Genomic DNA, 24,525 nt, shown 5'->3' on the forward strand with positions numbered 1-24,525 from the left:
TTCGCAGGGCCAACACAGATACATTAGACAAACTTAATTCCTCAACAAGGGAAATTGTTCTACACAGTAGCTCAGTTAAAAAGGATGGAAAGGATAAAGCAGGTATAAAGCAGACTAAAAATGTACCGTAGTAGCAATATAAAACATAACATATATGCAATATTACATATTATAGATACAGTCTATAATATATACGGATATATTATATTTTTTATATAATATATACAATATATCTTTGTTTTTCAACCACTGTGCCGTGGGAGATTATCTAATTTCACCTATTTGGGTTAAACATATTTTTTTGCAAAGCAGTAATTATAGTCTGCAAATGATGTGTTGTTGTTGATTGTCGATGCTGTCTAGAGCTCGGAAGAGTAACCGTGTAATACTCTTCCATATCAGTAGGTGGCAGCCGGTAGCTAATTGCTTTGTAGATATCGGGAACAGCGGGAGGCAGTGTGCAGGTAAAAAGGTGTCTAATGCTTAAACCAAAAATAAACAAAAGGTGAGTGCCCCTAAGAAAAGACATTGAAGCTTAGGCAAGGCTATGCAGAACAAAACTAAAAGTGAACTGGCTACAAAGTAAACAAAAACAGAATGCTGGACGACAGCAAAGACTTACTGTGGAGCAAAGACAGCATCCACAAAGTACATCCGAACATGACATGACAATCAACAATGTCTCCACAAAGAAGGATAAAAACAACTAAAATATTCTTGATTGCTAAAACAAAGTAGATGCGGGGAATATCGCTCAAAGAGATAAAACTGCTATGGGAAAATAACAAAAAAAAGAGAAAAAGCCACCAAAATAGGAGCGCAAGACAGGAAGGAAAACACTACACCCGAAAACAGAAAAAAATGTGAAAATAGGTCAGGGTGTGATGTGACAGGTGGTGACATTACACCTACTTTGAGACAAGAGCTATAGTCATGCATGCTTGCTTATGCTTTAAAGTCATATCCAACAATTGTGAAAACCACTTTTTACTGTCAGCTAAGTTTCATTTTTTACTGATTTCTGCTGGTGTTGTGCCTCCATTATTTCAACGCAAAAAATGTGCCTTGGCTAAAAAAAAAAAGGTTGAAAAACACTGCAATATATAACAATGACCATGTACAATATTACAGTTTTGGTAACAGAATGCAGAGTAGATCCAACAGAAAATAAACATTAAAAAGAAAGAGAGGTCGCTCACATGCCAGGCGTCAGGTAATAGACATCATCTACTGCTGTATGGCCAGTGTTTTATACAGCTGGATGGAGTGCGGGATGTAAGAGTTCTTGTATAGAACACTGTGGGAACCAAGCTGAAGGAGCCTGTTGGAGCTTGAGCCCCGCCTTCCCTCAATTGTTAGGTGGGCAGGATTGTCCATGATGGCCAGCAGTTTGTCCAGTCCTCTTGTCCCTCACTGACACAAACGCCTCCAACTGCGTGCCAATAGTTTGGCCGGCTTTCCAGATCAGTTTGTCAAACCGATTTAAGTCCCTTTTTGCTGGTGCTGCTCCCCTAACAAAGCACTGCAAAGTACAGGGCACAGGTCACAAGAGACTGTAAAAAGATCTCCAAAAAGGTTGCTGCCCCAAGAAAAAGCAGTTTTTTTCAACCTTTTTGGAGCCAAGGCACATTTTTTTCCATTGACAAAACGCAGACGCACACCACCACCAGCAGAAAACATCAAAAAATGAAACTCAGTAGTTGATGTTGACGGTAAAAAGTCGTTCTGGCAATTGTTGGATATGACTTTAAACCATAACCATCACTATAGCTCTTGTCTCAAAGTACTGTCATGACCTGTTACATCATGCTGTGACTTGTTTGGAGGATTTTGGTGTTTTCTTGTGTGTAGTGTCTTGTGCTCTTATTTTGGTAGCTCTTCGTGTCTTCCTTTGAGTGCTATTTCCTGCACCTGCTGTGTTTTAGCAAACAAGAATATTTCACTTGTTGCTTTCCTTCTTTGTGGGGACATTGTTGACTAACTTTTCCTGTTCGGATGTACTTTGTCTTTGCTCCACAGTAAGTCTTTGCTGTCGTCCAGCGTTGAGTTTTTGTTTACTTTGCAGCCAGTTCAATTTTAGTTTTGTTTACCAAAGCCCTCCATGGACTAAGCTTTAATGCCTTTTCTTAGGGGTACTCACCTTTTGTTTATTTTTAGTTTAAGCATACGGTTACAAAGAAAATAGCTACCTGCTGCCACCTACTGATGTGGAAGAGTATTACACTGTTACTCTGCCGAGCTCTTGACAGCACAGATACTCAAGAACGGCACTTTATTTGCAGATAACTTGCATAAAATATTTTTAACCCAAAGAGGTGAAATGACAATCTCCCACAGAGCACCAGACTGCATCTCACAGCACACTTAGGTTGAAAAACACTGCATTAAAGGACCTTAATAAAACATTCACACACAATCATTGTTCAGTCTTATTAAACATCTGAAGAATACAATGATATCATTTTTCAACAACTGGGATAGGCTCCAGCGACCCCAAGAGGGACAAGCTGTTACATTTTCCCCAGTTATTCTTGCTAAGTAGTATCACAGCAGTAGTATAACAAGCGTGACGTTAACAGCGGTATTTAAAGTCAAAGGTGAAAATGAAAGGTATTACTTACTGATAGGGAGTAAATGTTTGAACAATTTCCTGTAAACATTGAAAACCAGAGAGATGAAATCATATTTTCATGCCTTTTCCGTTCATCTTGGCTACCAGTTTGCTGTAGAAAAACACACGACTCCAAATATCTGTAACACACAAATGCATTCAAATACGTTTTTAATTTGTACCCAAAACAGAGAAAAAACAAAACATGAAAGGAGCAACAATAATCCCATCCGTCAGTGTGAGTATAGACATTTGAAGTGCAAACTATAGTGAAAATAAAATGTCAAGACGATCAACCTCCTGTCATTTATTGGACCGTTGCTGACATCGGATATGACACAACTGCACTTGGCGTGAATGAAAGCTTTCACTTCACTTGTGAGCATTTCCTGTCCCGTGAGTAAAAACTACTTTAATATTGCTTCATCTGAATGAATCAATATTATGGTTGAAGAGCTTTGAAAGAAATGAAGTTGTAAGGCAAAAAAAAACTGTACAATGTGACAATGTCCCAAGGGTTCTTTTAACAAAACAAACTGGGGACATCTCTATAAGCAGTCCATGGAATTGTCTGGAAGTATTCCCAAGGGCGGAGCTTTGCCTGGAAGACAGGAAGGAGGCAGCATGGAGTTTGAAGACGGATCCACATTTTCAGAATCTTCCATTCGCTCGGCGCAGCCTTCCCAGTTAATGTGGAATCGGGTGACGCGGGGGTTTGACGCCAAGATGTTTCTCTGGAGCTGAAAACACACAATAATGAAAATGTTTCACTATATTTTCTGCAACAAAAATAATATAACTGTACTTTTTACACAAAAGTGATGAAACAAGCAGCTGCTATTTGATTGCCATCATGGTGTGTTATTTATTGAGAACTTATTCAACACCCAAGTACATGCATCCAGAGATATAAACTACACATAAATAAATCTCACTTGAAAACTAACTGCATTTGTGGCAAAATATATAAAAGCAGGGGGATTCCATAACAAACAAATCATGACTTGAACCATAATAGTGGAAAAATTTACAACAAATGTTACTCAGTAAAACTGATTGACATGAGTTCTTCACCTGAGAATGTATTTTTCTGTAGTAGATCCAGTGTTGACTTCCTCCACAGCCAAAAACAATAGCCCATTAAAAAGCTTCTGCCTGTCAATCATCACACTTTACCTTCAATCGAAATGATTCAAGGAGATTTGCAGTTAAATAAACACCCAATTCTTAATTAGTTGATCAATATAGTATATTCACAAGTCATTTTTAAAATTGTATGTCTTTAAAACCTGCATATCCTGACAATATGACCTATTAACAGCCACAAAGTGGCGCAGCCGGGCCGTAGCAATATTGTTGCTTAGTGAAGTGAAGTGAATTATATTTATATAGCGCTTTTCTCTTAGTGACTCAAAGCGCTTTACATAGTGAAACCCAATATCTAAGTTCCATTTAAAGCAGTGTCGGTGGCACTGGGAGCAGGTGGGTAAGGTGTCTTGCCCAACGACACAACAGCAGTGACTAGGATGGCGGAAGCGGGAATCGAACCTGCAACCCTGAAGTTGCTGGCACGGCCACTCTACCAACCGAGCTATACCGCCCCGCTTAATTAAGGTTTAATCATACATGTTAAGATGTGCCCTCAATTATTGTGTTTGGCCTAATTATCTGTTTTCCTAAACGCCTGTTTCCATTATTGAAGGCTGACACGCACAGCTGAAATGCTTCCGTTGATTGATTGTGCCAATTTGTGTGTGCTAATAAAAACAGGTGCGCTATGTGCTGTGTGATGTGATCGTATCAACACAGTTCTTGTCTCTCGTGCGTTTTTGATGATCATTATATAATGCCATTTAAATGGTGGTTTCTCCACACAAAATCCGCTGAGCTGTTTTCAACCCGCCAAAAATACATAAAGAATATAAAAAAACAAACCACTTAATAATAACAACTGTTTTACATTTGAAGAATGCAATACAGTTCATTGCATGCTTTGCGTGCAAAATAGTAATCAATGTACATTTTGCCATCATAGGCAGCACGGTGGACCAGGGGTTAGTGCATGTGCCTCACAATACGAAGGTCCTGAGTTGTCCTTGGTCCAATCCCGGGCTCCAAATCTTTCTGTGTGGAGTCTGCATGTTCTCCCCATCACTGCATGGGTTCCCTCTGGGAATGTTGTCTATATATCTGTGTTGGCCCTGAGATCAGGTGGCGACTTGTCCGGGGTGTACTCCACCTTCCACCCGAATGCACCCCCGCGACCCCGAACGGGACAAGCGATAGGAAATGGATGGATGGATTTTGCCATCATAACATAACAAAAACAAAAACAAAAAAATCCTGAGGGAACTCTCCTGAAGGAATCAAAGTACTATCTATCTATCTATGAAAACACATATATAAAATTTGTTCAAAATGAAAATTCCCTGAGAAAGTTCAAACAAAACGATATTCTTAGTATCAAAAATAAAACAATAGGAACATTTTTCATTATATCAAACATAAAAAGTGGATTTAGGTAGTGCTTTTAATACTGCATTTGAAAAGTACAACCAGTGGTGAGGGACCACCAAGCAAAAACCGCGCATGCTCAGAAAAGTAGTGATAGATTTACCACCCGCCTGAGCACCCACTGGCAGAAATGTACCGTATTTTTCAGACTATAAGTTGCAGTTTTTTTCATATTTTGGCCAGGGGTGCGACTTATGTGTGAAATTATTAACACATTACCGTAAAATATCAAATAATATTATATAGCTCATTCACGTAAGAGACTAGACGTATAAGATTTCATGGAATTTATGGATTAGGAGTGACAGATTGTTCGGAGCATGTTCTATATCAGGGGTCGAGAACCTTTTTGGCTGAGAGAGCCATACAAATATTTATAAAAGCATTTCCGTGAGAGCCATATATATATTTATTTATATTTATATTTAACACTGAATACAACTACATGCGTGCATTTTAAGAAAGATCAACATTTTTAGAGTATAATATGTCTCTTATTCTTTTTAATAACATAATTATTCTGAGGCTAACCAAAAATAAATAAAATACTTCTTACCATTAAAGTGACTTCTTGAACAGGTGCGGTAGAAACCGGATAAATGGATGAAAATGCATGAGAATGGTTTGTATTTTTAACGTTATTTTTGACACTGTGATTACCAGCGGAATTATTCATTACTTATCGTGTTAAGCAATGTCAGCGAAGATTTATCTGAGAGCCAGGTGCAGTCATCAAAAGAGCCACATCTGGCTCTAGAGCCATAGGTTCCCTACCCCTGTTCTATGTGTTAGAGTTATTTGAATGACTCTTACCATAATATGTTAGGTTAACATAGCAGTTGCTTATTTATGCCTCATATAACCTACACTTATTCAGCCTGTTCTTCACTATTCTTTATTTATTTTAAATTGCCTTTCAAATGTCTATTCTTGGTGTTGTGTTTTATCAAATAAATCTCCCCCAAAAAATGCGACTTATACTCCAGTGCAACTTATACTCCGGAGCGACTTCCATCCATCCGTTTTCTACCATTATTCCCTTTGGGGGCGCTGGTGCCTATCTCAGCTACAATTGGGCGGAAGGCAGTGTACACCATGGACAAATCGCCACCTCATCACAGGGCCAACACAGATAGACAGACAACACTCACACACTAGGGACCATTTAGTTTTGCCAATCAACCTATCCCCAGGTGCATGTCTTTGGAGGTGGGAGGAGCCTATCCCCAGGTGCATGTCTTTGGAGGTGGGAGGGGCCTATCCCCAGGTGCATGTCTTTGGAGGTGGGAGGGGCCTATCCCCAGGTGCATGTCTTTGGAGGTGGGAGGGGCCTATCCCCAGGTGCATGTCTTTGGAGGTGGGAGGGGCCTATCCCCAGGTGCATGTCTTTAGAGGTGGGAGGAGCCTATCCCCAGGTGCATGTCTTTGGAGGTGGGAGGGGCCTATCCCCAGGTGCATGTCTTTGGAGGTGGGAGGGGCCTAACCCCAGGTGCATGTCTTTGGAGGTGGGAGGGGCCTATCCCCAGGTGCATGTCTTTGGAAGTGGGAAGAAGCCGGAGTACCCAGAGGGAACCCTCGCATTCACGGGGAGAACATGCAAACTCCACACAGAAAGATCCCGAGCCCGAGATTGAACCCTGACTACTCAGGACCTTCGTATTGTGAGGCAGACGCACTAACCCCTCTGCCACTGTGAAGCCCTCCGGAGTGATTTATACTCCGAAAAATACAGTAGATGGGTGCCTACGCTATAGAGACTATAGTGGGTACAAGCGCAAGCTATCCAAGTAACATGTGCTTGCATGACTTGAATAAGTTTGCATGACTACTTTCGCGGGGTTACTTAAAGGGGAACATTATCACAATTTCAAAAGGGTTAAAAACAATAAAAATCAGTTCCCAGTAGCTTGTTGTATTTTTTGAAGTTTTTTTCTATATTTTACCGGTCCCGGAATATCCCTAAATAAAGCTTTAAAGTGCCTTATTTTCGCTATCTTCGAAACCACTATCCATTTCCCTGTGACGTCATACAGTGCTGCCAATACAAACAACATGGCGGTTACCACAGCAAGGTATAGCGACATTAGCTCGGATTCAGACTCGGATTTCAGCGGCTTAAGCGATTCAACAGATTACGCATGTATTGAAACGGATGGTCGGAGTATGGAGGCAGATAGCGAAAACGAAATTGAAGATATAGAGCGCATAGCTATAGCGTGGGTGTACCTAATGAAGTGGCCCATAGCATGGCTGCCTTATTAGCATCGCCGGTAAAATGTGCGGACCAAACCATCAGGACTTTCGCATCTTGTGACACTGGAGCAACTTAAATCCGTCGATTGGTAAGTGTTTGTTTCACATTGAATGTGGGTATTTAGTTCGAAATGTACATACATTTAGCGTAAATAGCATGTTAGCATCGATTAGCTGGCAGTCATGCCGTGACCAAATATGTCTGATTAGCACATAAGTCAACAACATCAACAAAACTCACTTTGTGATTTCGTTGAATTTATCGTTGCAAATGCATCTGCAGGTTATCCATACATCTCTGTGCCATGTCTGTCTTAGCATCGCTGGTCAAATGTGAAGACACTTTGGTACATTCAATGTGGGTCTGGCGGCAGATTTCTTGCCAGTGGTGCAACTTGAATCCCTCCCTGTTAGTGTTGTTACACCCTCCGACAACACACCCACGAGGCATGATGTCTCCAAGGTTACAAAAAATTGTCGAAAAAACGGAAAATAACAGAGCTGAGACCCCGTGTTTGTAATGTGAAAATGAAAATGGGGGCTGTATTACCTCGATGACGTCACGTTCTGACGTCATCGCTAAAAGACCGATTAACAGGAAGGTGTTTAATTTGCCAAAATTCACCCATTTAGAGTTCGGAAATCGGTTAAAAAAAATACATGGTCTTTTTTCTGCAACATCAAGGTATATATTGACGCTTACATAGGTCTGCTGATAATGTTCCCCTTTAAGAAAGGCTAATTGAACACGACAGCTCGGATAGCGTTGTTAGTTTTCTACACCTTTTGGCGTCATTTGATGACTTGGCGTGAACACATCCTGGTTATCATAATGAACAACATTTATTTTACTAACACAACTTTTGCTTTTACCTTTGTTAATAGATGACTTACCTCACCTGCGGACATCCCTCAATCGGATGCTTTCTCGGCAGGTGCTACAGCATCCAACTTGCATACTAATGCGTTTGCTTCCATTTCATTGTGACGTGTTCCCACGCCTTAGACAACTTTTATCACTTCATAATTCCCTGGTATTGCTATGGCTATTGTCCACTGCTTTCTGCGGAGTATGCCATTGCGAATTTTGTCGGCAAAAAGTTTACTAAACTCAAGCGTACTTAAAGGAACGGTGTTGTGCAGTGCAGGGGTGTCCAAACTTTATCCACTGAGGGCCGCACACTGAAAAATCAAAGCAAGCGGGGGCCATTTTGATATTTTTTATTAAAAAAAAAAAAATACAATATATGTATAAAAAATATACATTTCGGCCTCCACTCAGGCTTGATCCCGGGGACTCCAAAGGGTTTTTTTAGTAAAAAAAAATATTAAAAATGTGTCATTATTCAGTATTATTATTTTTATTAATATTCAAGTTTTAAATCTCTAAATCAACATTAGGTCAATCTGTCAATATAATGATTCTAAGGATTTAAGTTGTATGTTCGTTTTGTCACAGAAAAACCCCCACAAATTATGCAATATTTTCACCCAATAATTGTTTTTTAATATTTGTTTTTTAATATTTGAGATTATATAATAATTGGAGCCTTAAAAAGGTCAATAATTCATAACACCATTGAATTCATTATAATTTTTTGAGCAATGACACTTAAAAACAAATCACCTTAAAATTATTGGGGATCCAAAAGGGTTCTGCTCATTTTAGGCCCTACTTTAAAAAAACAGCACAGTTTTTTATATGGCAAACACAAAATATGCAACATTTTCCCCCAAAAAATATCTCAAAGTGGAAAATTTAACGTGACGTAATTGTAGCCTTGAATAGGTCTATAATTCATAACATTGATTTTGATTCATTGTTATTTTTTAAAGAAAGAAACAGCCCTGCATGGCAGCTTTGTGTTATTAGAGTAAACATTGCAACATTTTCTTGTTACATTTCACCCGTTTGCTCCTTTATATCACTTTTTAGGTTTAAAAATGTTTTTTTAATCATATTTTTAAAATGTGCCGTTAAAAAATTACTTGCGGGCCAGAAATGGCCCCCGGGCTGCACTTTGGACACCCCTGATCTAAAGTAAACACGCGGTGCAACACCTAAACAGTCTGTGGGAAACGTAAACTTTGAGTACTAAACGAGGCAAAATGCTGTTTAAAAAAAATAAATAAAAACTTGACCCCTCGAGGCAACGAAAATTCCTCTAATATATTTTGTAATCAAATTACTCGAGGAATCGTTTCAGCTCTACAAATTACCTTAATCAATAACTCATTGAGGCAATTTCAGAATTTGCTACAGGCAGAAAAGTGTGCATTTTGCCCAATGAGACCGAACAACATAAACCCAATTTAGAATTGGGCCAAAAGTCAAGTGTGGAAGGTCTAACCTGGGTGTAGTCTGGCTTGATGGGTGGGTTCTCCCGAAGCTCCGGGTCTGTGTACTCGTTGTTCACATAATAACCGATGCGAATGAACTCTTGGCCACGGTACGTGCAGGTGATGAGAACCACGGTGACGCCGACAGCATCGCTCTCCGGGATCAACCCGGTGTTTGGTGCATCAGCCTGTTGGGGTTTGGCTGGATATCAGCAACATTCTGACAACAACAACACAGTACATTTACTACTACCTGAAAGACAAACATATGTCGTCCAGCGGGTACCGGTCCAACCAAGACGGAATCCAGGACTTGATCATACTCTTCGCTCTCCGCTGAGCCCACATAGATGATCTTCCACTCCAAGTCTGTCAAAACAGGAAGTGATTTCACATTAATCAAGCATTGAAGGTGGCATTCACCATAGAAGACTGACACAAATAATCAGGGACCAGAAGGACACAAAGTGCAGGTTTAAACATGTTCAGTGTGCCTTAGGGAGTATTAGCACTCTTAACGTCAACTGTGAGTAATTAAAGCTACAGTGAGGTCCACAAGTATTTGCACACCCTGCAAATTTGCAAGTTCTCCCACTTACAAATTAGGGAGAGGTCGGAAATGTTCATCATAGATGTATTTCCACTGTTAGAGACATCATCTAAAAAGAAAAATCCGGAAGTCACATTGTATGATCTTTTTTACTGGGGTTCACATCAGGGCTGGGCGGTATATCGATATAAACAATATATTGCGGGTTTGTCTCTGTGCGATATAGAAAATGACTATATCGTAATATTCGAGTATATGTTCTCACTAGGGATGCACCGAAATTAAAATTTGTGGCCGAAGCCGAATAAAATTTAAACGCTTGGCCGAAGGCCGAATACCGAAAAATGAATGCAGTTTTTCGCAATTTTTTTTTATATTGCATAAATAGCCTAGAATAAACATGTAGACATGTTTTTCAAATAAAGTAATTTTTTATTGAATATTGACATTTTTTTAATAATCCAGTAGCCTTTGCTTTCAAAAAAAAGCACAAAGTTTTTCATTTATATTAGGCCTTCAAACAAAACATCAATCAATCAATCAATGTTTACTTATATAGCCCTAAATCACTAGTGTCTCAAAGGCCTCGTTTAAAACATGCATTCCAAAAAAACATAAAGTGCATTAAAGTGGATAAACCCACAACAAATGAATTATTGTCCTTTTGGCAAAAGTCTGCTTAGCCACAGTAGATATGCTAATAATGTAAACAGAAGGCTCAAGTAAATTTCAATTAAGTGTGTGCTTGTAACCTCATACACTTATACAGGTAGCCTACACAACAGGCTAATAATGTAAACAGAGGCCCCACTAAATCTCAATAAGTGTGTGCTTGTAACCTCATACACTTATACAGGTACACAACATATCCCAACGTCACCGCACGTTGGATGATTGCGTCACCGCGTCCAAAAATTGCGTCACACGCCACTATTCGGCCTTGTTTTTAACTCATTCCACCAAAGGCCAAATGTGGCTTTTTTTGCCATATTACGCCGAATATATTCGGTTACCGATTAATCGGTGCATCCCTAGTTCTCACGCAGTTGCTTTTAGCTGCGGGCATTACACTACAGGCGTTTCTCAATCCTTCTTGTTTCTACTTCTCACAGAGACGTAAAACAAGCCCGCCTTCTTACATAAGTCACATACCGTCGCGAGTGTAGCGTCATACGACCTCGTTGAGCAAAGGGGTAACAGCGTGGCTAACGTTAGCTGATGCAGGTGGTGCAAGTAGAGCGGAGTGAGTGACATTACAAGAGAGAGAAGGTGCAAAACTGATCACAAATGGAGGAAAAACAATTAATGCCCCCAAAAAACAGCAAGGGGCCTATCATCCGACGGTGGTTTGGCTTCAAGCGGGAAGATATTCAGCAGACAACAGCAATATGCAAAGTATGCAGCAGAAGTGTTACTACAAAAGGTAGCAGCACTACTAATTTGTTCTTTCGTGTAAAAAGAGAGAATGAAGAGTATTTAATAAATGCAGTTTTGGTCAATTGACTTAGTTGTGACTCCCCTTTCTGCATGAAAGTTTAATGTTTGAATGTAGACACATAGAATCATCATACTACTGTCAATATATGCATCAAGTGTTCATTTAAGGATGAGGAAAAATATTGAGATATATATCATATATCGCGATATGGCAAAAAATATTGCGATATTAATGAAAGCCAATATTGCCCAGCCCTAATTCATATGTATTTGCACACATTAGAACATCAGTGTTATTAATATTTAGTGCAGAAGCCTTTGTATGCAATAACAGAAGTCAAATATAGTTCTTCACCAGGTATGCACACACGGCAACAGGGATTTTGGCCCACTCCTCCACACAAATCTTATCTAGATCTGTCAGGTTTTGGGGCTGTGGCCAAGCAAGACAAAGTTTCAGCTCCCTCCAGAGATTTTCTATTGGATTTAGGTCTGGAGACTGGCTTGGCCAGTCCAGAACCTTGATATGCTTGGTATGGAGACATTCCTTGGTTATCCTGGCTGTCATTGTGATGTTGGAAGACCCAGACACGACCCATCTTCAATGCTCTCAATGAGGGAAGGAGGTTTTTGGCTAAAATCTCACAATACATGGCCCCGTTCATCCTCTCCTTTATACATTGCAGTCGTCCTGTCCCCTATGCTGAAAAGCACCCCCTAAGCTTGATGTTTCCATGCTTCACTGTAGGGATGGTGTTCTTGGGATGATACTCATCCTTCTTTCTCCTCCGAACCCGATAAGTGGAGTTTTTACCAAAAAGTTATATTTTGGTCTCATCTGACCACATGACTTTCCCCAAGGACTCCTCTGACTCATCCAGATGGCCATTGGCAAACTTCAGACGGGTCTGGACATGGGCTGACTTAAGCAGGGGAAACTTCCGTGCCATGCATGATTTTAAAGCACTATACTGACAGCAGCCTTGGAAACAGAGGTCCCAGCTCTCTTCAGGTCATTCACCAGCTCCTGCCGTGTAGTTCCTCACTTTTCATATCATGAGTGATGCCCCACAAAGAGAAATTTTACATGGAGCCCCAGTCCCAGGTGGAGTAGCAGTCATGTTTAGCCTCTTCCATGTTCTAACAATCGCTGCAAGAGTTGATCTATTCTCACCAAGCTGCTTCCCAATTGTGCCATAGCCTCTTCCAGCTTTGTGGAGCTCTACAATTTTGTCTCCAGTCTCTTTTGACAGCTCTTTGGTCTTGCCCATGGTAGCAGTTTGACCTTGACTGAATGTGGTCTGCACAGGTGACTTTAGATCCCGTTGACACTAAGCCGGATAAGGTTAACCAGGGTAAATCCCACCTAACCTTATCCGTGTCCACACACAACAATGCCAGCGTTTAAGACCTCCTCCGTCCGCCGGCGCAACGCAAACTAATACGCATGCACGGAAAATGCACACCTCATAGTCACCTCCAGTGTAGCTTTCAATCCAATCCAATCCACTTTATTTATATAGCACATTTAAACAACAAGAACGTTTCCAAAGTGCTCCACAGCCATGTTAAAAACAATATTAAAAAACAATATTATGCTCCACCAATGACTGAATAAAAACATAAAAATAAATACATATAAAACCAATATAAAAACAATATAAAAATAAATATGATTAAAAACAATTTTAAAGGGTAAAATCAATTAAAACAGTAAAATAAAAAATCAAAGTGTATAAAAAACACAGAGGACAACACAACTCACGTAGTATTAAAAGCCAAAGACTAAAAGTGTGTCTTAAGACGAGACTTAAAAGAGTCCACTATGGAAGCAGTTTGAACATGGAGGGGCAGAGTGTTCCAGAGCTTAGGGCCGACCACAGAGAAGGCCCTATCTCCCCTGGTCTTAAGTCCGGTCTTGGGCACCACGAGCTGGAACTGGCTCTCGGACCTCAGAGCGCGCGCAGGAGTGTAAATTTGGATGAGGTCTGAGATATATTGAGGTGCCAGTCCATGTAAAGATTTAAAAACAAACAGCACTGTTTTAAAATCAATTCTAAAATGAACAGGGAGCCAGTGACAACTCTGAAGAATTGGGGTTATTGTGTGCAAGTTCTTAAGTGTAACTTATCTGAAGAATATCCAGTCTTCTCCAAGGTGTCTCATTGTCCCATTTGGTTAAGTTTTTCCTTGCCCTGATGTGGGATCCGAGTGTAACGCAGGTGTCAAATACATTTGCGGAGTCTATTCGGCTCTTGTCTTTCTATTTACTCTTTGCACTTCCTAGCCACGTGACCGCCACAGTCCAATCAGCTGTAAGTACATACCGGTAGCCGAAAGTGACTGGTATGCTCTTGCTCTAGTTAATCTTTGGCAACTCTGCGCACTCCTCCCTTGTCACGTGACCGCCACGGTCCAATTAGTGGTGCTTATGAGCCGATAGCAGGAAGTAGCCAGGAGACAGGACATGAGAGTTCGATTGCATTTCTGCTCGAGAGCCAACTTCCGGCGCCAGATTCTTTGTCATTAAGCTGTGGTTGACTGCAGAAGCTCAATTGGCCAGGCTTCTCTTTTTGATGGCGAGCTAAGGAAAATAATCACCTAGTCCAAGGATCAAGTTTGGAAGATTCCAGCCAGGAACCTCACCACCTGCTCTGTCTGGGCTCTCGGGCCGACCCTTTACAATTCTCACTTTACCTGCAGCACATAGACTGTACTGCCATCCTTTTTCCCCCCAAGAACAACTATCTGAACTGAGATTTAAACAAGATCCAGAGACACTGGTTAGTTTAAATAGAATTGTATATATGTATATAGTACTTGTGTTTTTCTCTTTAAATTGCTTTCATGTTGAATGGCCATTCAACTCATTGTGTGTGTGTATATATGTGCTGTCCATCACTAATTCTCTAATACACGGTGTCAACCAAACTACAATTCAAGCTCTGCCTCTCTCTACGAGTTGAAACTAGTCTTCTGTTCCTAGCCCATAACACCCCATATACAGGTGCTGTTCATATTATTAGAATATCATGAAAAAGTTGATTTATTTCAGTAATTATATTCAGAACGTGAAACTTACATATCATATCAATTCATTACACACATAGTGATATATTTGATATGTTTCTTTCTTTAAATTGTGATGATTAGTACTGACAATTACTGAAAATCCCAAATTCAGTATCTCAGAAAATTAGAATATTAGTTACGACTAGTACCAAAAATATTTTTTAGATATGTGGGCCAATTGAAAAGTATGAACATGGAAAGTTTCAGCATGTACGGCAATCAATACTTAGTTGCAGCTCCTTTTGCCTGAATTGCTGCAGCAATACGGCGTGGCATGGAGTCCGCCAGTCTGTTGCACCCTCAGGTGTTATGAGAGCCCAGCTTGCTTTAATAGTGGCCTTCAGCTCTTCAGCATTGTTGGCTCTGGCATCTGGCATCTTCCGCTTCACAATACCCCATAGCTTTTCTATGGGGTTAAGGTCAGGTGAGTTTGCAGGCCAACCAAGAACAGGGATACCATGGTCCTTAAACCAGGTACTGGTAGATTTGGCACTGTGTGCAGGTGCCAAGTCATGTTGGAAAATGAAATCTTCACCTCCATAAAATTGGTCGGCGGCAGGCAGCATAAAGTTTTCTAAAACTTCCTGGTAGACTGCTGCATTGACCCTAGACCTCAGGAAACACAGTGGACCAACACCAGCAGATAACATGGCACCCCAGACCATAACCCATTGTGGAAATTTGACACTGGACTTCAGGCAACGTGGATTCTGTGCCTCTCCTGTCTTCCTCCAGACTCTGGGACCTTGATTTCCAAAGGAGATACAACATTTACTTTCATCTGAAAACATAACTTTGGACCACTCAGCAGCAGTCTAGTCCTTTTTGTCTTGAGCCCAGGCGAGACGCTTTTGACGTTGTCTCTTATTCAAGAGTGGCTTTACAGAAGGAATGCGACAGCTGAAGCCCATATCTTGCATACGTCGGTGTGTGGTGGTTCTTGAAGCACTGACTCCAGCTGCAGTCCACTCTTTGTGGATCTCCCCCACATTTTTGTTTGACAATCCTCTCCAGGGCGTGGTTATCCCTCTTGCTTGTACACTTTTTTCTACCACATCTTTGTCTTCCCTTCGCCTCTCTATTAATGTGCTTGGACACAGAGCTCTGGGAACATCCAACCTCTTTGGCAATTACCTTTTGTGTCTTGCCCTCCTTCTTTAAAGTATCAATGGTCATCTTTTGGACAGTTGTCAAGTCAGCAGTCTTCCCCATGATTGTGTGTCATACAGAATCAAAACGTGAGACCATTTAAAGGCTTTTCCAGGTGTTTTGAGTTAGTTAGCTAATTAGAGTGTGGCACTAGGTGTTGTCAATATCTGACTTTTTCACCATATTGTAATTTTCTGAGATGTTGAATTTAGGGTTTTCATTGGCTGTCAGCTATAATCATCTCCTTTTTGGCAAAAAAACACTTGAAATGTATCAGTCTGTTTGGAATGAATGTATACATTCTACAAGTTTGACTTTCTAAATGGAATTAATGAAATAAATCAACTTTTTCATGATATTCGAATAATAGGACCAGCACCTGTATATATATATTGCATTATAGGTGATATGAGCCGAGGATGTTGTTGAGGCTTGTGCAGCCCTTTGAGACATTGGTGATTTAGGGCCATATTGATTGACAGTAACGTACAAATAAATCATTTTAAAAAAACATACAATGTGATTTCAGCAGAAGATGTCCCTAAGAGAAGAAATGCATCCAGGATGAACATTGCAGACATGTCCAAGTCAGAAAGTTGCATGCTGGTCAAACACTGGCGGCCTCGCTGCATTGTGCACGTTAGCAGTTAAGTCATGTTGGTGACAAGAGGACACTTAAGTGATGTTTACTCACCTTCAGGCAGGTCTTCCATGCACTCAAAGGTGATCTCGAACTGGAAAGGGTTGCCAAAGGGGCTGGGATTGTCCAGCACGGCCACATTTAACACCTGCACTTTCGCCATTCTTGCCCGCCAGCTAGCACGATGCTAAGTCCAAAAACAGCCGCTTCAAAGCCCTTTTTTTTACAGGAGGGAAGCTTGGAATGAAGACAAACTCACTTTTGTCTTCACCTTGACCGCCGGTGTAGGTTCTGAATGCGACTCAAACGACACAATGCAGTAAAATATGTTGCATAATATCCCGAAACGAATCTGTTTGTTTTAAACAAGAGAAGTGTTTTGAGTGTTAGACTCCCGCCGCTTTGACAAGCTACCCACAATCCCCTGCGCCGGAAGACGGCAAGCCGTTAACATCCGGTTACTTGAATTGGCGTCCCCTGGTGGAGGAACGTGTTTGTTGTCCGTCTAATTGGAAATAATAATTGTAATAAATTGTTATGATGAATTGGAAATAATGCAGACGAGGCGTGTCGGCTGACTTCTCAACGTTTACTCACGCAGCAGTGCTCATAACCACACGTCACGGGGCTACCGCGCATGCTCGTCACAACTGTTGCATGCCGGGAAGTGTAGTTCTTATATTCCCCAGCTCAGTGGTTCTCAACCTTTTTTCAGTGATGTTCCCCCTGTGAACTTTTTATTAATTCAAGTACCCCCTACTCAGAGCAAAGCATTTTTGGTTGAAAAAAAGAGATAAAGAAGTAAAATACAGCACTATGTCATCAGTTTTTGATTTATTTAATTGTAAAAAAGTGCAAAATATTGCAAATTTGTAGTGGTCTTTCTTGAACTATTTGGAAAAAAAGATGTAAAAATAACTAAAAAACTTGTTGAAAAATAAAGTGGTTCAATTATAAATAAAGATTTCTCCACATAGAAGTAATCATCAACTTAAAGAGCCCTCTTTGGGGATTGTAATAGAGATCCATCTGGATTCATCAACTTACTTCTAAACATTTCTTCACAAAAAAATTAATCTTTAACATCAATATTTATGGAACATGTCCACAAAAAATATAACTGTCAACACTGAATATTGCATTGTTGTAGTTTTTCACAGTTTATGAACTTACATTCATATTTTGTTGAATTACTATTCAATAAATATATTTATAAAGGATTTTTGAATTGTTGCTATTTTTAGAATATATTTTTTAAATCTCACGTACCCCTTGGCATACCTTCAAGTCCCCCCAGGGGTACACGTACCCCCATTTGAGAACCACTGATCTACGGAACTTATGTGAGCCTATGGCTTTGCACTTTGTTACATATTTATATTTTACATTCTACTTTAGTTGCTTTATTGAGTTTACAACCCCCTGGCGTTGTTTTGTACTGTTTTTGTACATGTTTTGATCATTATTATTTATTTGCTTGTATGTAAATGTTGCATATTATAAATAAAAGTTTTGTTATAGGGTTTGTGTCATGGTGTAAAATGAATAAATAAATACATATTTGTTTTCCTGATCAGTCAGCGGCTACAACGTGAGATGAAATAATGAACACAATTACATCAACGATGTGAATGTATTCATTAAACGTTTTTTTTTTATTTTAATGTATTTTTTATTTATTTTTACATACGAAAGTGCCTCCTTGTGCAGGATTGGGTTCACGTCAGCATGTTCACTGGCTACAAAGTGACATAAAATTACAAAATTATAATACAAAGAATGCATAAAATGAGTTTATTTATGATGACAATGTCATGATGCATTTTATTATCTTAACTGTATTTTATTTCAAATGTTCAACTAACAACATCCATCCATATCCTACTGCTTGTTTATGTTTTCTGGAATTGGAAATTCTTGTGTCTTTTGTTGATTCGGTTTGTGAAATTGTAAATTGTTTTGGCAATTACGTTTTTGAAATGAATAAATTGTGTATTTTGTTGATGTGCTTTCTGAAATGGCAGAGTGTTGTAAAATGTCTTTTGTTGTTTCGTGAAATGTTCGTGTTTTGCACTTCAACGTGAGAACAAGAGCTGAAATAAAATAAAGAAATTCAAACACATATTTTATTTTTTTTAAAATTTTATCAAGGATCCCTATAGCTGGTTGCCACGACAACCCACTTGCCTTCCTGGGGTCCACAAACTCAATACAATTACAAGTACGAGCATATAATTATAACTACACAATAGAGAAAAAAAAAAAAAAAACATCAATAAGAAAACAAGCAAACAATTTGCAGTCACAGAATAATAATGACCATATAAATATAACAACACAATACAAAACCAAACAAAATCATCAACAAGCAAACTAATTTAAAGACTTAGATACAATATTACTTTCCTTTTAAAAACCTGTTTACTCTCAATGCTGGTGTGAATTCGAGTTTATTTTCATTCGTTTTTTGTTGTTTTGGTATTTTGCACATTTTATAATATATTTAATTGCCGGGAGACGGCAATTGACATCCGGTTACTAGAAATGGCGCCCTCTGGTGGATGAATGTTTGTTTTCCTGATCAGTCAGCGGCTGCAACGTCAGATAAAATCATGAACAAAAATACATCAATGATGTGAATGTATTCATTAAACATTTTTCATGCATTTTGTAAAAAAAGTAAATATTTGTCCTTTTTACTTAGAGAAGTGCCTCCTTGTGCAAGATTGGGTTCACGTCAGCATGTTTACTGGCTACAAAGTGAGATACAATAAATAATATGACTTCATTTATGATAAAAATGTCATGATGCATTTTATTTTCTTAATTGTATTTTATTTCAAATGTTCAAACTGACAACACCCATCCATTTCCTACCGCTTGTCCCTCTCAGGGTCGCAGGGTGGAGCTGGAGCCTATCCCTGCTGCACTCGGAAATTGTAATTTGTTGTGTCTTTTGTGAAATTGTTTTGTTTTTTGTTAATTCAGATTGTACATTTTTTCATATTTTATTTTTGAAAGGAATAAATTGTGTCTTTTGTTTATGTGCTTTGTGAAATTGTGTCATTTGCTGAACTGGATTCTAAAATTGTAAATTGTCTTTTTGTTGTCTCGTGAAATGTTGGGGTTTTGCACTTCCGAACAACCGGCTGCAACGTGAGAATAAAATTATACATTAAAACAGCGAGACCAGGGGTCGCTGGAGCTTTATCAAAAATATATGAAAAATGGAAATGATAAGAGGGAAAAAAACATATTTTTTGTTTTCATTTGGTTTCTGTAGGAGGACAAACATGACACAAACTTCCCTAATTGCTATAAAGCACACTTTTTATATTAAACATGCTTCACAGATTCGAGTATTTGGCGAGCGCCGTTTTTTCCTACTCATTTTGGCTGTCCTTGAACTCACCCTCGTTTGTTTACATCAGTGGTGTCCAAAGTGTGGCCCGCGGGTCATTTTTTAACGGCACATTTTAAGAATACAATTGAAAACCAAAACAAAACATAAAAAGTGATATAAAAGAGTAAACGGGTGAAATGTAACAAGAAATTGTTGCAATGTTGACTCTAATAACACGAAGCTGCCATGCAGGCTGTTTCTTTCTTTAAAAAATAATGAATCAAAATCTATGTCATCTTGAATTATTGACCTATTCAAGGCTTCGATTTTGTCACGTTAAATATTCCACTATGAAATATTTTTGGGGGGAAAATGTTGCATATTTTGTGTTTTGCCATATAGAAAACTGAGCTGTTTTTTTTTAAAAGAAGGGCCTAAAACGAACAAACAAAACATAAACAACGATAACACTTAAAATTGACGGATATATCTGAAGTTGATCTCGAGATTATTGTGCTAAAAGTAAACAGTAAAAAAAATGTATAGTTTATTTTTTAACACTTTAATAAGTAGGACACTTTTGGATCCCCAATTATTTTAGTGGGATTTGTTTTTAAGTGTCCATCCATCCATCCATTTTCTACCGCTTATTCCCTTTCGGGGTTGCGGGGGGCGCTGGCGCCTATCTCAGCTACAATCGGGCGGAAGGCGGGGTACACTCTGGACAAGTTGCCACCTCATCGCAGGGCCAACACTCACATTCACACACTAGGGCTAATTTTTTAGTGTTGCCAAGTGTCTATCCATCCATCCATTTTCTACCGCTTATTCCCTTTCGGGGTTGCGGGGGGCGCTGGCGCCTATCTCAGCTACAATCGGGCGGAAGGCAGGGTACACCCTGGACAAGTCGCCACCTCATCGCATCATTGCTCAAAATATAATAATGAATCAAAATCCCAAATTAAGGCTGCAATTATTATATAATCTCAAATATTCCACCTAAAAAAATTATTGGGTGAAAATATTGCATATTTTGTGTTTTTTCCATTTATTTTTTTCTAATGTTGATCTAGAAATGTAAAACTTGCATGAAAATAAAAATAATAATACTGAATAATGACACATTTTTTATATATATTTTTTGGACCAAAACCCTTTGGGGTCCCTGGGATCATAACTGAGTGGAGGTCTAAATGTATATTTTATACATATATTGTATTGGTTTTTTAAATATAAATTATGAAAAGGGCCCCCGCTTGCTTTGATTTTTCAGTGTGCGGCCCTCGGTTGAAAACGTCCACCAAATTTTTAATGCTGTGCATGAATGCACTAAGGTGAGTTTTGTTGATGTTATTGACTCGTGTGAAGTGCTAATCCGACATATTTGGTCCCTGCAAGCTAATCGATGCTAACATGCTATTTAGGCTAGCTGTATGTACATATTGCATCATTATGTCTCATTTGTTGCTATATTTCAGCTCATTTGGTTTCCTTTAAGTCCTCATAATTCAATTTATATCTCACGACACACTATCTTTATGTAATATGGCTTTTAATTTTTTGCGGCTCCAGACAGATTTGTTTTGGTATTTTTGGTCCAATTTGGCTCTTTCAACATTTGAGGTTGCCGACACCTGACCTAAATTATGTTCATTTATTTCATTTTTTCATTAGATTTTAGACATTTTATAACATATTTTATATATATAAAAAATAGCGTGTACTTAAATTGGATCGATGCCCTTCTTTCCCCTTTTCTCCAAGTTCTCCTCATGAGTGTCACAGGTGAGCTGGAGCCTATCCCAGCGGAGGTAAGGTGAGGGACGGGGCACAAAATGGGCAATTTAGAGCTTCCAATTAGCACATCACACACGTTTTTTTTGGTGAAACATGCAAACACCAATGCAGATTCCAAACCCCCGTTTCCAGAGCGTGGCGCTAACCACAGTCTCTCTGATGTAAGCAGACTTCATTCACTTCATGATTTCTCTAAACCAGGGGTCACCAACACCAGGTCGCCCGTAAGGACCAGATGAGTCGCCCGCTGGCCTGTTCTAAAAATAGCTCAAATAGCAGCACTTACCAGTGAGCTGCCTCTATTTTTTAAATTGTATTTATTTACTAGCAAGCTGGTCTCACTTTGCTGGACATTTTTAATTCTAAAATGAGACAAAACTCAAATAGAATTTAAAAAATCCAAGAAAATATTTTAAAGACTTGGTCTTCACTTGTTTAAATAAATTCATTTATTTTTTTTACTTTGCATCTTATAACTTTCAGAAAGACAATTTTAGAGAAAAAATACAACCTTAAGAATGATTTTAGGATTTTTAAACACATATACCTTTTTACCTTTTAAATTCCTTCCTCTTCTTCCCTGACAATTTAAATCAATGTTCAAGTATTTTTTTATTGTAAAGAATAATAAATACATTTTCATTTAATTCTTTGTTTCAGCTTCTGTTTTTTCGACAATTTGTGAAATATTTCTTCAAACTTATTATGATTAAAATTCAAAAAAAATATTCTGGCAAATCTAGAAAATCTTTAGAATCCAATTAAAGTCGTATTTCAAAGTCTTTTGAATTTCTTTTGAAATTTTTGTTCTGGAAAATCTAGAAGAAATAATGATTTGTCTTTGTTAGAAATATAGCTTGGTCCAATTTGTTATATATTCTAACAAAGTGCAGATTGGATTTTAACCTATTTAAAACATGTCATCAAAACTCTAAAATGAATATTAATCAGGAAATTCTTTTTTAATTTTTTCAAAAAGATTCAAATTAGCTAGTTTTTCATTTTTATTTTCTTTCAGTTGAATTTTGAATTTTAAAGAGTTGAAATTGAAGACAAACTACATTTCAACATTTTTCGTGTTTTCTCCTCTGTTAAACCGTTCAATTAAGTGTTTTTTTCATCATTTATTCTCTACAAAAAACCTTCCGTAAAAGGAAAACAAAATCTACGACGGAATGACAGACAGAAATTCCCATTTTTTAATATTTATAGATTTATTTATTAAAGCTAAAATTGAGCAAATTGGCTATTTCTGGCCATTTATTGAAGTGTGTATCAAACTGGTAGCCCTTGGCATGAATCAGTACCCAAGAAGTAGCTCTTGCTTTCAAAAAGGTTGCTGACCCCTGAACTACACCTTGTCCTTCCAAGTGGGGACTTCTCTGCAGTCCATCCAGATTATTACTCAACTGCAGAAAGTAACAGGTGTTTAGACTCGGACTCAAACTTTACTGATCCACAAGGGAAATTGTTCCACAAAGTAACTCACTTACAAAACATCAATTAATGACCATGAACTGATGCTTATGTTTCTTACATAAATATAAGTTCGACACAAGTTTCATGACTAAAAGTAGATACTGAAGGCACAAGCGAGACTTTGCAGCGACCAATCAAATGAGCTCCTGGGAAGCGCGGGGCGTGGTTATCTTTCCAAACTGGCGTGCAGTACATGCTATTGGCCAGCAGAGGTCAGCAGACCTTAGATCAGATCTGGACATGAAGCCATCTGTGACCTTGAGGCCGGTGTTTTTCAACCTTTTTTTTCAGCCAAAGCACATTTTTTTGCGTTGAAAAAATGCGGCGGCACACCACCGGCAGAAATCACTCAAAAACCAAACTCAGTTGACCCTAAAAAGTTGTCGTCGCAATTGTTGGATATCAATCAATCAATCAATCAATGTTTACTTATATAGCCCTAAATCACTAGTGTCTCAAAGGGCTGCACAAACCACTACCACATCCTCGGTAGGCCCACATAAGGGCAAGGAAAAACTCACACCCAGTGGGACGTCGGTGACAATGATGACTATGAGAACCTTGGAGAGGAGGAAAGCAATGGATGTGGAGCGGGTCTAACATGATACTGTGAAAGTTCAATCCATAATGGATCCAACACAGTCGCGAGAGTCCAGTCCAAAGCGGATCCAACACAGCAGCGAGAGTCCCGTTCACAGCGGAGCCAGCAGGAAACCATCCCAAGCGGAGGCGGATCAGCAGTACATGGCCACCGGATCGGACCGGACCCCCTCCACAAGGGAGAGTGGGACATAGGAGAAAATGACTTTAAAGTATAAGCAAACATGCATGACTATAGCTCTTGTCTCAAAGTAGGTGTACTGTCAGCACCTGTCACATCACACCCTGACTTATTTGCACTTTTCCTGTGTGTAGTGCTTTAGGTCTTGTCTTGACCTCCTATTTTGTTTTTTTTCCCCTTTTTTTGGTATTTTCATGTCTTCCTTTGAGCGATATTTCCTGCATCTAATTAGTTTTAGCAATTAAGACTATTTCAGTTGTTTTTATCCTTCTTTGTGGGGACATTGTTGATTGTCATGTCATGTTCGGATGTACTTTGTCTTTGCTCCAAGGTAAGTTTTTGCTGTCGTCCAGCACACTGTTTTTTGTTTACTTTGTAACCAGTTCAGTTTTAGTTTTGTTATGCATAGCCTTCCCTAAGCTTCAATGCCTTTTCTTAGGGGCACTCACCTTTTGTTTATTTTTGGTTTAAGCATTAGACCAGGGGTGCCCATTACGTCCATCGCGAGCTACCAGTCGACCGCGGGGGGTGTGTCAGTCGATCTCCAGCCAGGCTTTTA

The 24,525-nt window shown here is 39.1% G+C and overlaps 1 protein-coding gene across 1 annotated transcript; it reads right to left on the reverse strand.

The window, feature by feature from the left end:
• Positions 1–2,765: 2,765 nt before the first annotated feature.
• On the reverse strand, positions 2,766–17,052 carry asf1ba (anti-silencing function 1Ba histone chaperone). Its single transcript, XM_061905179.1, has 4 exons — positions 16,621–17,052; positions 9,972–10,087; positions 9,730–9,906; positions 2,766–3,351 (listed from the first exon to the last, which is right to left on the reverse strand). Exons 1-4 carry the CDS (start codon positions 16,727–16,729, stop codon positions 3,160–3,162), a joined length of 594 nt encoding a protein of 197 aa, XP_061761163.1. The 5' UTR covers positions 16,730–17,052; the 3' UTR covers positions 2,766–3,159.
• Positions 17,053–24,525: the final 7,473 nt, after the last annotated feature.

Source organism: Nerophis ophidion, linkage group LG07 (assembly GCF_033978795.1).
Source record: "Nerophis ophidion isolate RoL-2023_Sa linkage group LG07, RoL_Noph_v1.0, whole genome shotgun sequence".
Classification (NCBI taxonomy): domain Eukaryota; kingdom Metazoa; phylum Chordata; class Actinopteri; order Syngnathiformes; family Syngnathidae; genus Nerophis; species Nerophis ophidion.